The following is a 16,582-nucleotide window of genomic DNA, read 5'->3' on the forward strand; positions in this document are numbered from 1 at the left end:
GATGGAGGGGGATGAGGCCCTGTGTGGGTGAGGGAGATGGAGGGGTTTAAGGGCCACTGGGAGGGGGTGAAGGGGATGAGGGTCTGTGGGGGTGAGGGAGGGGGATGAGGGTCTGTGTGGATGAGGGAGATGGATAGGGTGAAGGCCAGTGGGAGGGAGGGAGATGGTAGGGTTGAAGGGGTCAATGGGAGGCAGTTATCAAGTAGAAGGGAAAGGGATTTATGTTGGGTGCTCTTGAGGAGCCCTGCCAGAATTATGGGCATATCAGTCTGATGGTAGAGTTACAGGGGGCAAGGACTGGTTTCAGAGACAATAGATTGGGCAGTGAGTAATGTGTTAAAGGAAGTCGAGATCTGGGGAACGTGTGTTTTATGGGACCATTATGCTTACAATGTGGTATGTTCTGTCACCAAACGACGTGGGCTAAGATTGGGTTTGTCAAAGGAGGGAGAAGGTGTAAACAATGGGAATGAATGGTGGGATAATGCGGGAACGTGTTACGTAATGAACTGGAGGGCATCCTTATGGGGATCTGTGTGGTTGGGGAAAAGCGTGCGCTTCATTTATCTTTCCGAGCTGTATCTTTATCCGGCTCTCATTCCTGTCCTTCCCTTTCAGCACCCGGTCCAAAATCAGCCAGTGGCAACGCCTCGCTGTCCATCGAAGAAACAAAGTGAGTTTGCTGACGTCACCATCTCCCTGACCGCCGGAGGGCATTAAAGCAGTGAGCTGTTGTCATGACTCAGTCATCGTGTGAAGGCTTGGGGGGGGGGGGGGGGTTGTAGTGATGGGTCAAGGCATCTCACTGTGGTCACGAGATCACGGTCGCTCGGGAACAAAACACAACACCACAATGAAACGACAACTGTGAAGCAAACTCCTTTCCCCTCCCTCCCACTCACATGCAGTCGCCTCTGGGCCTCCGTCTTCAGAATTCGCCCTGGGACCCGCTGGTCACGGAAGAGGGTCTGGGAGGGAGGCCTGTAAGTTGAAAGGTCCCGGGCCTCTTATTCTCAAAGGGCAGGACAATGTAAAACGGGCCAGGATCGACTACTTGCCTGCCTGTCGGTTGATGAGTCCTTGACATCCAGCCTCACCCCACATTTGTCTGTTCCTAGTGAAATCCCAGGGGGAGGGGGGGGGAAACGAGGCCAGCCAGAGGGTGGGGTTGCTCTCCTGAGGGCCCCTCTGCTGAGATACACTTGTACCTCTGGTTTATTAGTTTGCAGTGGCTTGCCAGTTAGCATTGTGTAAGTGGAGCAGTGAACAGAATCGGGTTCAATGTCACCGGCATGTGTCGTGAAATTTGTAAACTTTGTGGCAGCTGTTCGATGCAATACACGATGATAGAAAAAAACTGAACTATAGTAAATAGATACATCAATCAAAAGGTTAAATAAAGTAGGGCAAAAATAGAAATAAAAAAGTACTGAGATAGTGTTTACGGGCTCGGTGTCCATTCAGAAATCAGATGGCAGAGGGGATGAAGCTGTTCCTGAATCATTCAGTGTGCGTCTTTGGACTTTTGTACCTCCTTCCTGATGGTAGCAATGATGTCTTGGGCGGTGGGGGTCTTTAATGATGGACACCACCTTTTCTGAGGCACTGCCCCTTGAGGAGGTCCTGAACACGACGGAGGCCGGTGCCCGTGATGGAGCTGACTGAGTTTACAACTCTCTGCAGCTTATCTCAATCCTGTGCAGTAGCCCCATACCAGACGGTGATGCAGCCTGTCAGAACGCTCTCCACCTATATTTTTGCACATGCTTTAGTCAACAAACCAAATTTCCTAATGGCTGCTACTTTGCTTATTATTCCCTGGAGTGTAGGAGAATGAGGGGAGATTTGATATACACAATTATGAGGGGTGTAGAGAGGGTAAATGCAAGCAGGCTTTTTCCCACTGAGGCTGGGTAACGCTCGAAATAGAGCTGTTATTCTGCCTCGTCCCATTCACTTGCACCTGCCCTGTCTAATGAGTATAATATAGCAATAATAAGCAGAATCAGGAGGGGTGGATCACCATGGTTAGCATCTGCCTGATGGGCCGAAAGTACTTGCAGACCCAGGCCTCAGGTTACCACGTGGGAGTGGGTCCCATGCAGGGTGAGTCATCTTGCAGGGATGCTCATCGTGGCGTTCCTGAGCGTTTCTTGTACGGGCTGCTTGGGCAGCGGAGGAGGTCCCCAGTGGGATTCTCTTTATGGAGGGATCTCCCCCCCCCCCCCCCGCTACACTGGGACCTGGAGTGGAATATCTTGCATCGGGCAGCCCCGTGCAACAGGTCTTTAGGCGGGTTCACGGACGCCCCGTCCGCCTGCCCGTTCTGTGACCGTGAGGGGTAAGAACTGTGAGAGCTTGCAGCCCCTGTTTGAGTATCCGGAGGGGCTGCTGCTCAGTTCCTGCTTGCAATGAGTGTGTCTTCAGGAGGACCTCCTGGTGGGCTTGCTCCCCGGCCTGGCCAAGATGCCCATTCACGGGTCTAAGCAGCAGAAAGTCGATGACTCGGCCAGGGCTAACTCCCCGCCCTTCTGAGGATGTTCGTGCCAGCTGTCCTTGGAGAGGGAGCATACGGTTACAGTGGGGAATTTCCAGGGGTGGTGGCCCCTCCCCCAGGGAATTGACTGTTTATTATAGACAGTAATAATCTTATTGTATTTTAATTTGAATTTATTCACGATGTTGAAAATACTTATTGTTTGTTCTTTGTGTAATTGTTGGGTCAATAAACTTCTATAGTTTTGTTTGGAAAAAAAGCCCTCTTCAAATAGAGATTGGCTCGGAGTTGGCTTTTCCTTACTCCTGAGTGCAGGAGTATCTGAAATGAAATGGGCACAGGTTAAGGGCAAAAGATGAAATATTTAATGGGGAACATCTTTGCTCAGTGTGGATTGAGCTGCCAGCTGAAGTGGTTCGACTGCCACACTTAAGAGAAGTTTGGATAAGTATGTGTGGTGATAAAACTAGGAAGAATAACAGTTTAGTATGAACTAGGTGGGCTGAAGGGCTTGTTTCTGTGACTGTGTACTCTGTAATAAAACTGTGCCTAACCTCCTGTGTTTTCCCCACAGTAAGTTGAGAGCCAAGCTCGGACTGAAACCTCTGGAAGTGCAGGAATCCAAAAAGTGTGAGTCCAGCATTGTCGTGTTTACGCGGTTTTTTTTCTCTGTGCCGCCGGGCTTTGGGCGAAGCGCGTTGAGGCGTTCGGGGAGGGCATGAGCTGACTGACTGAAACTCGGCCCAAGATGAAACTGGGGAAGCTGGTATCTGTCAAGCTGAAGAAATAAAAGGGGATATTGAACAGAGGCATTGAAGGCTTTTGATCATGTAGCAGAGTACCGTGAACAGTTTTGGGCCCTGACGGATGTGCTGGCTTTGGGGAGGGTCCGGAGGAGGTTGACAAGAATGATCCTGGGGATGAAAGGGTTAACACCTGAGGAGCATTTGATGGCTCTGGGCCTGAGCTTGTTACAGTTTAGAAGAATGAGTTGGGGGGGGTGTGTGGGGGGGGGGGGGGCGGTCCTGATCGAAACCTGTGAATGTTGGAAGGTCCAGATAGAGTGGACGTGGAAAGGATGTTCCCTACAGTGGGGGAGTGTGGAACTAGGTGGCACAGTCTCTGAATAGAAGGATGTCCCTTTGGAACAGAAATGAGGAATTTTTTTAGCCAGAGACGTGAATCTGTGGAAGATAGATCTTTGGATATTTTTAAAACAGAGGCTCATGCGTTCCTGTTTTGTAATGGCATCAAAGCTTACGAGGAGAATAGGGTTGACGGGGATAATAACTTGGCCATGATGGAGTAGCAGAGCAGACTCGATGGGTTGAATGGCCTAATTCTGCTCCCAAGTCTTAACAGTCTCACTCACCAGAGGAGGTTTGTTCAGCCAGAGGAGGAGACGAGAGCGTTGTCACGCAGCGAGTTGCCGTGCTCTAGTTGTGCTCACAGGGAGGACAGTGGGAGGGCACCTGACCAGACTTTGCAAAAGTACACTGTTCACAAATGCTGGGCGTGTGGGAGGCTGCGGAAAACCTCTGTTTGCGGCAACGCCATTGCATCTTGCAGAGAGATCCAAACCAATGGCATCGCCCCTCGCCACTGCACGATTCAACTTAAATGCACTCGGCGGCCGCTTTGTTAGGAACGTGGTGTGTCTTCTGCTGCCCATCCATGCACTCAATTCAAGGTTTGACGTCTTCTGCGTCCTGAGATGCTCTTCTGCCCATCCCTTGCAATGTGTTATTTAGTTGCAGTCAGCTTGAACCAGTCTATTCTCTCTCAGTAACAACGCATGTTTGTCACAGAACTGCTGCTCACTGGATGGTTTTTGCTTTTTGCACCATTCCCTGCAAACTCTGGAGAGATCAGCAGTTTCTGAGATACCCTGTCTGGCATTAACAGTCGTTCCACGGTTTCTTCCCGTACAACGTTTGGTCTGAACAACATCTGAACCTCTTGACCGTGTCTGCACGCTGTCATGTCTGCTGCCGCATGATTGGCGGGTGAGATGTCTGCATTGACGATCAGTTGTACCTAATATCGCACTTTGAAACTGTTCCAGTTTGAATCCTGTCACAAACTAGATCGGGTTCACAACGTGGGGTCTGCAGACCCCTTGGTTAATGGTGGGGTGGGGGTGTCCATGGCAAAAGAAAGCTTGGGAACCGTTGATCTAGCGAGACTTGTAACTGGTTTGAGGGTGGGGTGGGGAGAGAGATTTGCTGAACTTCAGGGACTGTGGAAAGGGTTCGATATTGAGCTTCCTCAAAGAGCAGGCATAGGCCTGGGTAACCTGTGTGTCACAAAACCAATCAGTAAACGAGGTTGATTCGCCAATAGGCAGGGAAGGACATGAAATTTCGCACTAAGATCCAAAGCAACACACACAAAATGCTGGAAGAACTCGGCAGGCCAGGCCTGATAGAGTGGACTGATAGAATGGGGGGTGGAATAAGCGGTTTTGTAGTCACAGTCGACGTTTTGGGCCGAGACCCTTCGTCAGGACTGGAAAGAGGAAAATTTAGAGTGAGAAGGTGAGGGGAGGGGTGGTAGGTAATAAACCGGGAGAGGAGAGCAGGAGGTGAAGTAAAGAGCGGGGAAGTTGACTGGTGAAAGAGATAGAGTGCTGGAGAAGGGGGGATCTGATAGGGGAGGGTGAAAGACAGGGAAGCGGGAGGAGCACCAGAAGTCAGGTGAGGAGATGAGGTGAGAGAGGGAATGGACTGCGATGCTTTCTGCGGAATCCCCCGGGAGGGGCAGCAGACTGCAGCTGCTGGAAGCTGGAATTGGAAACAAACAGCTGAAAGAACTCAGTGGGCCAGGCAGCGTCTGTAGAGGGAAATGGGCAGTCGGTATTTCGGGCTGAGACCCTTCATCTGGGCTGATAGATTGGGAGGGGTGAAATAAGCAGTATAGTAGGGTCCAAGTGTGGCTCCACTGGGTGCTCTGTGTTCACAGGTTATTATATTTGTGATGTATTATTATATAACAGCAAAATATTATATTACACATAATTGCATTTCTAATATTTATATAATTACTAATATAAAATTATTTCTAGTTAACGTAGAATAATATATTAATGTTATATATTAAATGTTAACTTCACCAATAATATTAATAGTCTTGCAGCCCCCACCCCAAACATACCTCTCAACTCCTCACAGATTCTTCTCTTTATCCATACACCAGTGGCAATTTACAGTGATCGGTGTCTAACGTTGTTCCTTTTTGCACCCCCCCCCCCCCACACAGCCGAGACCGGGACCAAGGAGGACCCCGTAGTGGTCCCGGCTGTCAACCCCATCATCTCGAAGGAGCAGGAGGACATTCGGGTAAAGCTCGCAGCCCTGAAGGAGAAACGGCTCCTGAACCAGAAACTGGGGTAGGCAGAGTGAGCAAGGGAGGGGTGCAGTCTGCAGGAGTGGGGCAAGGGGCAGAGACCCGGGGCATCTGGGTCTGAGCACAGGCAGGCTGGTAGTGAGCGTGCAGTTGGGTGCAAGGGTATGTAATGTAGAGTTAGCCCCAATTGAAGAACGTGTGGGGTAGGGTACTGGTGAGGACTGGTCTGTCACTGTGTAACACCGGGGTACGGTACCAGTGGGGATGGGTCTGTCACTGTATAACACAGGGGTAAAGCACTGGTGGGGACTGGTCTGTCACTGTATAACACTGGGGTACGGTACCGGTGGGGACTGGTCTGTCACTTTGTAACACCGGGGTACGGTAACGGTGGGGACTGGTCTGTCACTTTGTAACACCGGGGTACGGTAACGGTGGGGACTGGTCTGTCACTTTGTAACACTGGGGTACGGTACCAGTGGGGATGGGTCTGTCACTGTATAACACCGGGGTACGGTACCGGTGGGGACGGGTCCAGCACTGTATAACACCGGGGTACGGTACCGGTGGGGACGGGTCTGTCACTGTATGACACTGGGGTACGGTACCGGTGGGGACCAGTTTGTCACAGTGTGACACCGGGGTACGGTATTGGTGAGGACGGGTCTGTCACTGTGTGACACCGGGGTACGGTACCGGTGAGGACGGGTCTGTCACTGTGTGACACCGGGGTACGGTACCGGTGAGGACGGGTCTGTCACTGTGTGACACCGGGGTACGATACCGGTGAGGACGGGTCTGTCACTGTGTGACATTGGGGGACAGGTCCGTCACTGTGTGACACCGGGGTACGATACCGGTGAGGACGGGTCTGTCACTGTGTGACATTGGGGGACAGGTCCGTCACTGTGTGACACCGGGGTACAGTACCGGTGGGGACGGGTCTGTCACTGTGTGACATTGGGGGACAGGTCCGTCACTGTGTGACACCGGGGTACAGTACCGGTGGGGACGGGTCTGTCACTGTACATTAGTCTGTTAACCTTTGAGTCGGTGTTAACACAGACGTGTGGGAGAGCAGAAGTTTTCTCTAGGCAGTTTACATCTGACCGTGGAAGTGTGGCCTGGGTTCTTGAGCACTGTTGATGCGCTGGTAAAGACGAGTGACCCCTCTCCCCCTCCCCCACGTGCAGGAAAGTGAAGACGCTGGGCGATGACGATGCTTGGCTCGACGACGCGGTGGCCTGGGTGGAGAAGAGCAGGAAGCTGCAGAAGGAGAAGGAGATGGCTGAGAAGCGGGTTAGTGGCAGCATCAGGGCTGACTGAAGTCCTGTTCCTGCATTCAGTGTGATCTCTGCCTAAACCTACCTGTTAGCGAGAACCTTATCCATCTTACTGTCAAATCCACAAAACGTGTACCCGCTTCCGACTCGGCCTCACCTCGACACTAAAAATGCTCATTCTAGTTTTGGATCTCATCGTCCTCTGTAACCTCTGGCTCCTGCCTCCCTCCAAGATCTTTACCCCTTTGTCTTCTATATTTCTGCCTGCTTCTGAAATTGGAAATACCTGCTTTTCTTTCTCTCATCTCCTTTTAGAAATATTCTTAAACCCTCTTCGGTAGTGTGCCCTAATATCTAACTCGATCCCCGGTTAGACAGTCTTTCGGTGAAGCTACTTGGGACATCTGACCGTGTCCATCCCCGCAGTACGTTGTGGCTACAGAGACCCGGGAGTGAGCCTTGTCCTTTTAACAACCACACAACCCGGAAATTCAATTACTCGCAGTGTCTTCCACACGCAACTGGCGAGTGTTTTGATCAGACGCCCGTCTGACCCTAACTCATCTTCCCCCAATGTGGTTCCAGGCAAAGCTTCTTGAGGAAATGGACGAGGAGTTCGGTGTCAGCAATCTAGTCGAGGAGGAACTTCGAACCACGAAACAGGTGAGGGTCCTGGTGTTTGGGGAGCGGCTTTTCGGGGTTACTTCCACCTCAACCCATTTCCTTCCCACAGTCACCGTGCCCCAGTGTTGAGGGGGATAGCTCCAGGTCCCATCATTGCAACTTACCATCAGTCTCAGGATGTTGCTCTCCTTTTCATGCTGTCCTTATTGTGGCGAGTGAGATGGGGCAGAGGAGAGGGAGCTTCCTTTCTGGGGCAAGGCGATGAGACATTGTAGAAGAGAGATTCACTCTGTGTCTGACCACGGGAGTGTGTGATGGGACGGTGTGGAGGGAGATTCACTCTGTCTGACCACAGGAGTGTGTGATGGGACGGTGTGGAGAGAGCGCCATCTAGTGTCTGACCCCGGGAGTGTGTGATGGGACGGTGTGGAGAGAGCGCCATCTAGTGTCTGACCCCGGGAGTGTGTGATTAGACGGTGTGGAGAGAGCGCCATCTAGTGTCTGACCCCGGGAGTGTGTGATGTGACGGTGTGGAGAGAGCGCCATCTAGTGTCTGACCCCGGGAGTGTGTGATGGGACGGTGTGGAGAGAGCGCCATCTAGTGTCTGACCCCGGGAGTGTGTGATTAGACGGTGTGGAGAGAGCGCCATCTTGTGTCTGACCCCGGGAGTGTGTGATGGGATGGTGTGGAGGGAGATTCACTGTGTCTGACCCTGGGAGTGTGTGATGGGATGGTGTGGAGAGAGCGCCATCTAGTGTCTGACCCCGGGAGTGTGTGATGGGACTGTGTGGAGGGAGCTTCACTCTGTGTCTGACCCCGGGAGTGTGTGATTAGACGGTGTGGAGAGAGCGCCATCTAGTGTCTGACCCCGGGAGTGTGTGATTAGACGGTGTGGAGAGAGCGCCATCTAGTGTCTGACCCCGGGAGTGTGTGATGGGACGGTGTGGAGGGAGCTTCACTCTGTGTCTGACCCCGGGAGTGTGTGATGGGATGGTGTGGAGAGAGCGCCATCTAGTGTCTGACCCCGGGAGTGTGTGATGGGACGGTGTGGAGGGAGCTTCACTCTGTGTCTAACCCCGGGAGTGTGTGATTAGACGGTGTGGAGAGAGCGCCATCTAGTGTCTGACCCCGGGAGTGTGTGATTAGACGGTGTGGAGAGAGCGCCATCTAGTGTCTGACCCCGGGAGTGTGTGATGGGACGGTGTGGAGGGAGCTTCACTCTGTGTCTGACCCCGGGAGTGTGTGATGGGACGGTGTGGAGAGAGCGCCATCTAGTGTCTGACCCTGGGAGTGTGTGATTAGACGGTGTGGAGAGAGCGCCATCTAGTGTCTGACCCCGGGAGTGTGTGATGGGATGGTGTGGAGGGAGCTTCACTCTGTGTCTGACCCCGGGAGTGTGTGATGGGATGGTGTGGAGGGAGCTTCACTCTGTGTCTGACCCCGGGAGTGTGTGATGGGACGGTATAGAGGGAGCTTCACTCTGTGTCTGACCCCGGGAGTGTGTGATGGGACGGTGTGGAGGGAGATTTACTCTGTGTCTGACTCCTGTGTGATGGAACGGTGTGGAGGGAGCTTCACTCTGTGTCTGACCCCGGGAGTGTGTGATGGGACAGTGTAGAGGGAACAACAGACACAGAACACTGGAGGAACTCAGCAGGTCAGGGAGCATCGATGGAACAGCGTAAACTAATCACTGTTTTGGGCCAATCAGGACTGAGAAGGAAGAGGGGAGGGAGGAAGAAGTACAAGGCAGCTGTTGACGGGTGAAACTGGGGAGAGGTGAAGTAAAGAGCTGGAAAGTTGATTGGTGAAAGAATTAAGGGCTGAAGAAGGGGGAATCTGATAGGAGAGGATGACATACCGTGGAGGCGGAGCACCAGAGGGAGGTAAAGAGAGGGAAACAGGATCGGGGAGTGGTGACAGAGAGGTGTATGGAAGCAATTACCAGAAGTTCGAGAGATCGATGTTCATGCCAGCAGGCTGGAGGCTACTAAATGGTGTTGCTTCTCCAACCTGGGTGTGGCCTTATCACGGCAGCAGAGGGGGCCGTGGAATGACATTTCGGAATCGGAAGTAGAATTGAAATTGATGGACACCAGGAGATCCCGTTATTTTGTGCCCGGTGAAGCGGTCTCCCACTCTAGGTGAGGTCTCACTGATATACAGGAGGCCACACCAGGAGAACCGGACCCCGACAGACTCACAGGTGAAGTGTCGCCTCACCTGGAAGGACTGTCTGGGGTTCTGAATGGTAGTGAGGGAGGAGGTGTAGGCACTTGTGGGCAAGTGAGGCACCTGTTCCGCTGACAAGATTGTCATAGAGGAAAAACTTGATTTGCGTATCGATCATATATGTCAAACCATCACACAACAGTGTGAACTATCCTGCTGAGGTACAGTATGGAATAGGCCCCTCTGTGCAATCACCCAATTTAATCTAAGCCAATGACCAATTAACCTATCAATCGGTAGCCCATTGGACTGTGGTGGAGGAAACCCACTCGGTTGCGGGGTGAACGTACTAACTCCTTACAGGCAGTGGCGGGAATTGAACCTGGGTTGCCGGCACTGTTAACCGTTGTGCTAACCACTACACTACCGAGCTGCCCTGAGGTGCAAGGTCCTAACAGGGTTCGGTAGTTTTATTACAGCGACTGGTGTTGTAACAAAGAAGATGTCCTTGAGCCTGGTGGCACGTTTGCTGAAGTTAGCAGCAAGGTACCTCAAATTGAAGAGTTTGATCATCGAATCCAGGCAGGGCAGAGCATTCTACTGCTGCCTTGTCCTCTTTGATGTTGAGGATTTGGGAGGAGGTACAGGAGCTTTGGGCCCCAGACCACTGGGTTCAGGAGCTGATGTTATCCTGCAGAGACGCAAGGCGAGGTGTGTTTCTCAACCTTGCATTGAGCTCATTCATCAAAAAATGCTCGTCTCTCCTCAGCTGAATGCTCCATCCTCAATGATGCTGTTATATAGCTCCCCTACACCCTTGCTTTCTTCCTGTATGTCACAACCATTACTGTTCACTCTCTGTGCTTTGATGTGCCCCCTCCGCGATTAACTGGCTAGGAGGAGAGCTGGTTTGCTTGCAACATATGTTTTGTATAAAGAAATAGTGCCTCAAGTATATTAATAGCAATGGCTTTCTTCTCCTCCCTACTCAAGGTTGCCTACACGTCCCGGGATCTGAAGGGACTGACTGTCCAGCACGATATTAAAGCTTTCAAGGAGGGCGAGGCAGTCGTGCTGACCTTGAAGGACAGAGGTAAGGGAGAGTCCGACTGAGGTTACGGATTCAGCACTGACGGGAATCGTTTTCTCTCCCAAAGAGGCTCTCTGCTGAAGGAGAAGCTTCCAGGATCAATTAATGGATTTGCGTTGGGCGGTTTTATGGGTAGACTGGAGTCCATTTTCTTCTCCCCCCGGAACAGCAAGCTTCTGGTCTCTGCTGTAGGAGCGCCCTCTCTCTCCCTCTCGCTGGAGAGAGAGAGGGAGCAAGTGAGAGCATGTCTGAGATACCAAAGTGCTGTGTTATGAACTGTAGTTTTGACGACTCTGATGCATGGTCTCTTTTGGGGGGGGGGGGGCTTTTGCTGTTCCTTGTCAGCTGGGGGGTGTCGGTACTTTTGCTAGCTCCAGTGGGGGGGTGGTTGATGCTTTAACGAAGGGTGGTGGGTGGTTTGGGGCTTTGATGTTCTATCATTCATTTCTTTGTTTGGTGGCTGTCTGTGAAGAGTACGAATTTCATGTTGTATATTGTATACATTCTCGGAGAGGAACCTAATTTAGTGTATTTTCCTTGATGATAGGGCTGATATTTATTGCCCCTTGCAAAGGTGGGAACTAGCTGTTCCATTGCAGTCCTAGGGTGCAGGCTCCCTCGGTGCTGCTGAGGAGGGAGTTCCAGGGTTTGGACCCAGCGAGGGTGAAGAAATGGGAATATTTTTCCAAGTCAGGACGGTTCTTGGTATGGAGGGCAGCCTGCATGTGCACCTGCTGCCTTGACTTTCCAGAGGTTGAGGGTTTGGGAGAGGTACAGGAGCCTTGGGTCCTCCACCGCTAGGTTCAGGAGCAGTTGTTACCCTGCAACCATCAGTCTCCTGAACCATCAGCGCAAGACTTTCAGCAGATGCGGGGAATCAAGAGCAACTCACCAAAGCAGCTCAGTGGCTCAGGCGGCATCTTCGGAGGGAGGTAAAGGACGGAGGCCGAGACCCCTCGTCAGGACTGATGGGCGAGACCAGGTGGTGGGGGGGGGGAGTCGATGTGAGAAGCTGGGAGGTCATGGGAGGAAGTGATAAAGGGTTGAAGAAGAAGGAATTTGATAGGAGAGGACGGTGGAGTATGGAGGTGAGGAAGTAGAGGGAGATGCTGGGCAGGTCGCGGGGGAAGAGAAGGGGTGGGACGGCCACCAGATTGAGGGAAAGCACAGCAGAATCAAGTCCTCTTTACTTCCACCAACCACTCCCCTCTGTTGTCCTTGTTTCCTCCTCCTCTTGTTTAACTTCGTTCTCTCCCCTAGGTGTTCTGGACGAGGAGGATGATGTCCTGGTTAACGTAAACATGGTGGACAAGGAGAGGGCTGAGAAGAACGCGGAGATGAAGAAGAAGCCCAGCTACAAGCCCTACGAGGACGAAAGCATTGATGACATGGTGGTGGTAAGGGCCGTGAGCGCTTCTCGGCGCTTGCCTGCCTCTTGACTGGTTGCAATAGAGTGGCGGGGTGGGTGAGGGGGGGATGGGGAAGGTGCCAGCCAGGGTCTGTACCTGTACCGGTGACCCCTGGGTTAGAGAGAGGGGGAATCAGCCAGGGGTCCCGCTCCCCGTCACTGACCGGTCACCCCTGGGTTAGAGAGAGGGGGAATCAGCCAGGGGTCCCGCTCCCCGTCACTGACCGGTCACCCCTGGGTTAGAGAGAGGGGGAATCAGTCAGGGGTCCTGCTCCCCATCACTGACCGATCACCCCTGGGTTAGAGAGAGGGGGAATCGGCCAGGGGTCCTGCTCCCCGTCACTGACCGGTCACCCCTGGGTTAGAGAGAGGGGGAATCGGCCAGGGGTCCTGCTCCCCGTCACTGACCGGTCACCCCTGGGTTAGAGAGAGGGGGAATCGGCCAGGGGTCCAGCTCCCCGTCACTGACCGGTCACCCCTGGGTTAGAGAGAGGGGGAATCAGCCAGTGGTCCAGCTCCCCATCACTGACCGGTCACCCCTGGGTTAGAGAGAGGGGGAATCAGCCAGGGTTCCTCCTCCCTCTCACTTACCTGTGACTGCTGAGGTAGAGAGGGGGGAATTCTCTCTAAAGTACTAGGTATCCTAGTGAGTCTCCTGTGCACCCTCTCTGAAGCTTCCTCATCCTTCCTATAATGAGGTGAGCACAGCTGAACATTATACACCAAGTGTGATCTAACGGAGTTTTATACAGCTAAAGAATGACTTGCCTACTTTTATACTCAACATCCCAATCAATAAAGGCAAGTATGCCATACACGTCCTTTACCAAACCGGTTCTCTTGCTCCTTAAATTCCAAAATGCCCCCGTACACCAATGCTGCTCAAGGGGCTTGCATTTCTGCTGCTGCTGGTATGGAGTTTATAGGTTCTCCCCGTGACCGTGTGGGTTTCCTCTGGGTGCTCTGGTTTCCTCCCACAGTCTAAAGAAATACTGGTTGGTAGGTTAGTTGGTCACTGTAATTGCGATGGTGTGATTAGACTAATGTTAAATTGGGGGAGTCACTGAGTGGCACAACTTGAAGGACTGGAAAGGGCTGCTGTATCTCAATAATATTTACTATACAAATTCTTGAATTGACCTCCCAAAGAGCAACACCTTGGACTTCTCCAAATTAAAGTCCATCTGCCCCGTCTCCGCCCACATTCTCTGCTGGCCTGTAGAGAACCCACGAGCAGCACACGCAAGATGTGGGAGGAACTGGCTGGGTCGGGCAGCATCTACGGAGGCGGGTAAACAGTTGCTGTTTCAGGGCGAGACCCTTCATCAGGACCAGAGAGGTTGGGGGCAGAAGCCAGAATAAGAAAGTGGAGGGAGGGGAAGGCAGACAAGCGAGGAGGAGGAATGGTGAGGGTAACATCAGCTGGGAGGGGATAGACGGAAGAAAACATTTTAGTAGCTTTACGAAATGGATTTAACATGGTTACTGAACGCCAGAGGAGACGTAGTTCCTTTTGATGTGAACTGCAAGAGAGGAGATTGAAAGGCAGTTTACAAAATTAGCAGAAGGGTTCAAAGCTTTTAGACTATAAAACCATTAGGCTACTCAGCCCATCGAGTCTGCTCTGCAAGGCTGATCTATTTTCCCTCTCAAACCCATTCTCCTGACTTCTCCCTGTAACCTTTGATGTCTAATTAACCAACAACTTGGCCTCTGCAGCCATCTGTGGCAATGATTCACCATCTTCTGGTTAAAGAAATTCCTTTAGCTCTGTTCTAGAGGGGTATCTTTCTATTCTGAGGCTGTGCCCTCTGGTCCTAGATTCCCCCACCAAAGGAAACATCCTCGCCACGTTCATTCTATCATCGTCTTTAAGTATTTGATTGGTTTCTATGGATCTTCCTCCTTCTCCTTCCCCTCCCTCCCAGCCCCACCCCAACCATTCTTCTAAACTCCAGTGAATGCAGGCCCAAAGTCATCAAATGCTTCTTACGCGTTAACCCTTGCGATCTAGAGAACCTCGTCTGGAGCCTCTCCACTGCCAGCACATCCTTCCTTTGGCCAGAACTACTCTCAACACCCCTATGTACTTTCACGCGCACATAGACAAAGAACGGAGAGAGAATTTTATAGGAGGCCTCTATCAAAGTGCCTGAGTGAGACGTGATGGGCTGATTGGTTTCGCAGGCCACTTCAGAATCGGGTTTAATATTTAATATCAGGCATTTACTGAGAAATTTGTTAACCTAATGGCAGCAGTATAATGCATGATATATAAAACTGAATTACAGTAAATTAATATATTAAATAGCTAATTAAATAAGTAGTGCAAAAATAGAAATTAAAAAGTAGTGAGGTAGTGTTCATGGGTCCAATGGCCATTCAGGAATCGGATGGCAGAGGGGAAGAAGCTGTTCCTGAATTGTTGAGAGTGTGTTTCTTCAGGCTCCTGTACCTCCTCCCTGATGGTAGCAATGAGAAGAGGACATGTCCTGGGTGGTGGGGGTCTGTAATGATGGCATCTTTTTGAGGCATCATCGCTCCTGAATGCTAGAGGCTGGTGTCCATGATGGAGTTGACTGAGTTTACAACTCTCTGCAGCCTACTTCGATCCTGTGCAGTAGTTTCCCTCCTCCCATGCCAGACAGTGATACGATGCTCTGCACGTTACATCTTTCGAAGATTGCGAGGTGTTTCAGGTGATAAATCAAACATCCTCAAACTCTTAATGAATTATATCCACTGTCGTGCCTTCGTTATAGCGGCATCGATATGTTGGGCCCAGGGTATATCCTCAGCAATGTTAACACCCAGGAACTTGATGTTGCTCGTTCTCTCCAACTTCTGATCCACTCCGCCCCCACCCAACGCCACCGGGCTCACTCTTCCACTGTTTCAGTTCAAGGGCAAGTCGATCCTCTCCCAGTACGACGAGGAGATCGAGGGGGAGAAGAAGAAGTCGTTCAAGTTGGAGACGGGCGGCTCAGCGGACGGGTCCTGGGAGCAGGAGCTGCAGCAGATCCGGCAGACGCTACGGGAGCAGGCCCAAACCCTGGAGATGCCGCAGATGAAGCTGGCGTCGGAGTTCTACACGGAGGAAGAGATGGTAGGTGCCGCTCAGGGGTGGGGACCCTGGGAGTCCGTACACTCCTGCCGGCCACACCATAAACACATTTTGTTCCTTCCCCTTTAAGGTCACATTTAAAAAGACGAAGAGGAGAGTGAAGAAGATTCGCAAGAAGACGACCGGCATGAAAGCTGACGACCTCCTGGCCCACGGTCATGACAGTGCTGCCACTGACTATGGTTCAAGGTGACTGATTTAATTTGCTTCTGGGGCGACACAATACGTAGAGCTGTGGCTGCGGGGTGTGCGGGTATGTGTGTGACCATCCAGAGAGATGAATACATATATAAATAAATCTAACATAAAAATAAAGAATTAGCATAAGAATATATATTTATGTTAAATGGTTAAACAAGTAGTGCAAAGACAGAAATAAAAAAAAGTTGTGAAGGAGTGTTCATGGGCTCAGTGTCCATTCAGAAATCAGATGGCAGAGCGGAAGAAGCTGTTCCTGAATCGTTGAGTGTGTGCCTTCAGGCTCCTGTACCTCCTCCCTGATGGCAGAGGGGAAGAAGCTGTTCCTGAATCGTTGAGTGTGTGTCTTCAGGCTCCTGTACCACCTCCCTGATGGCAGAGGGGAAGAAGCTGTTCCTGAATCGTCGAGTGTGTGTCTTCAGGCTCCTGTACCTCCTCCCTGATGGCAGAGGGGAAGAAGCTGTTCCTGAATCGATGAGAGTGTGCCTTCAGGCTCCTGTACCCCATCCCTGATGGCAGAGGGGAAGAAGCTGTTCCTGAATCACTGAGTGTGTTCCTTCAGGCTCCTGTACCTCCTCCCTGATGGCAGAGGGGAAGAAGCTGTTCCTGAATTGTTGAGTGTGTGTCTTCAGGCTCCTGTACCTCCTCCCTGATGGCCGAGGGGAAGAAGCTGTTCCTGAATCGTTGAGTGTGTGTCTTCAGGCTCCTGTACCTCCTCCCTGATGGCAGAGGGGAAGAAGCTGTTCCTGAATTGTCGAGTGTGTGTCTTCAGGCTCCTGTACCTCCTCCCTGATGGGAGAGGGGAAGAAGCTGTTCCTGAATCGCTGAGAGTGTGTCTTC

At 51.7% G+C, this 16,582-nt stretch overlaps 1 protein-coding gene across 1 annotated transcript in view; it reads left to right on the top strand.

Annotated features, from left to right (window-relative positions):
* The window catches only part of sart1 (spliceosome associated factor 1, recruiter of U4/U6.U5 tri-snRNP), a 44,222-nt gene that overhangs the window by 662 nt on the left and 26,978 nt on the right, over positions 1-16,582 (top strand). Inside the window, exons 2-10 of the mRNA XM_059955220.1 lie at positions 619-673; positions 3,072-3,127; positions 5,756-5,885; positions 7,036-7,141; positions 7,711-7,788; positions 10,916-11,015; positions 12,273-12,409; positions 15,320-15,526; positions 15,615-15,733. Coding sequence (XP_059811203.1) covers positions 619-673; positions 3,072-3,127; positions 5,756-5,885; positions 7,036-7,141; positions 7,711-7,788; positions 10,916-11,015; positions 12,273-12,409; positions 15,320-15,526; positions 15,615-15,733 — 988 coding nt within the window. The remainder of the gene's footprint in view (positions 1-618; positions 674-3,071; positions 3,128-5,755; positions 5,886-7,035; positions 7,142-7,710; positions 7,789-10,915; positions 11,016-12,272; positions 12,410-15,319; positions 15,527-15,614; positions 15,734-16,582) is intronic.

The sequence above is a fragment of the Hypanus sabinus genome, chromosome 31 (assembly GCF_030144855.1).
Source record: "Hypanus sabinus isolate sHypSab1 chromosome 31, sHypSab1.hap1, whole genome shotgun sequence".
Taxonomy (NCBI): Eukaryota; Metazoa; Chordata; class Chondrichthyes; order Myliobatiformes; family Dasyatidae; genus Hypanus; species Hypanus sabinus.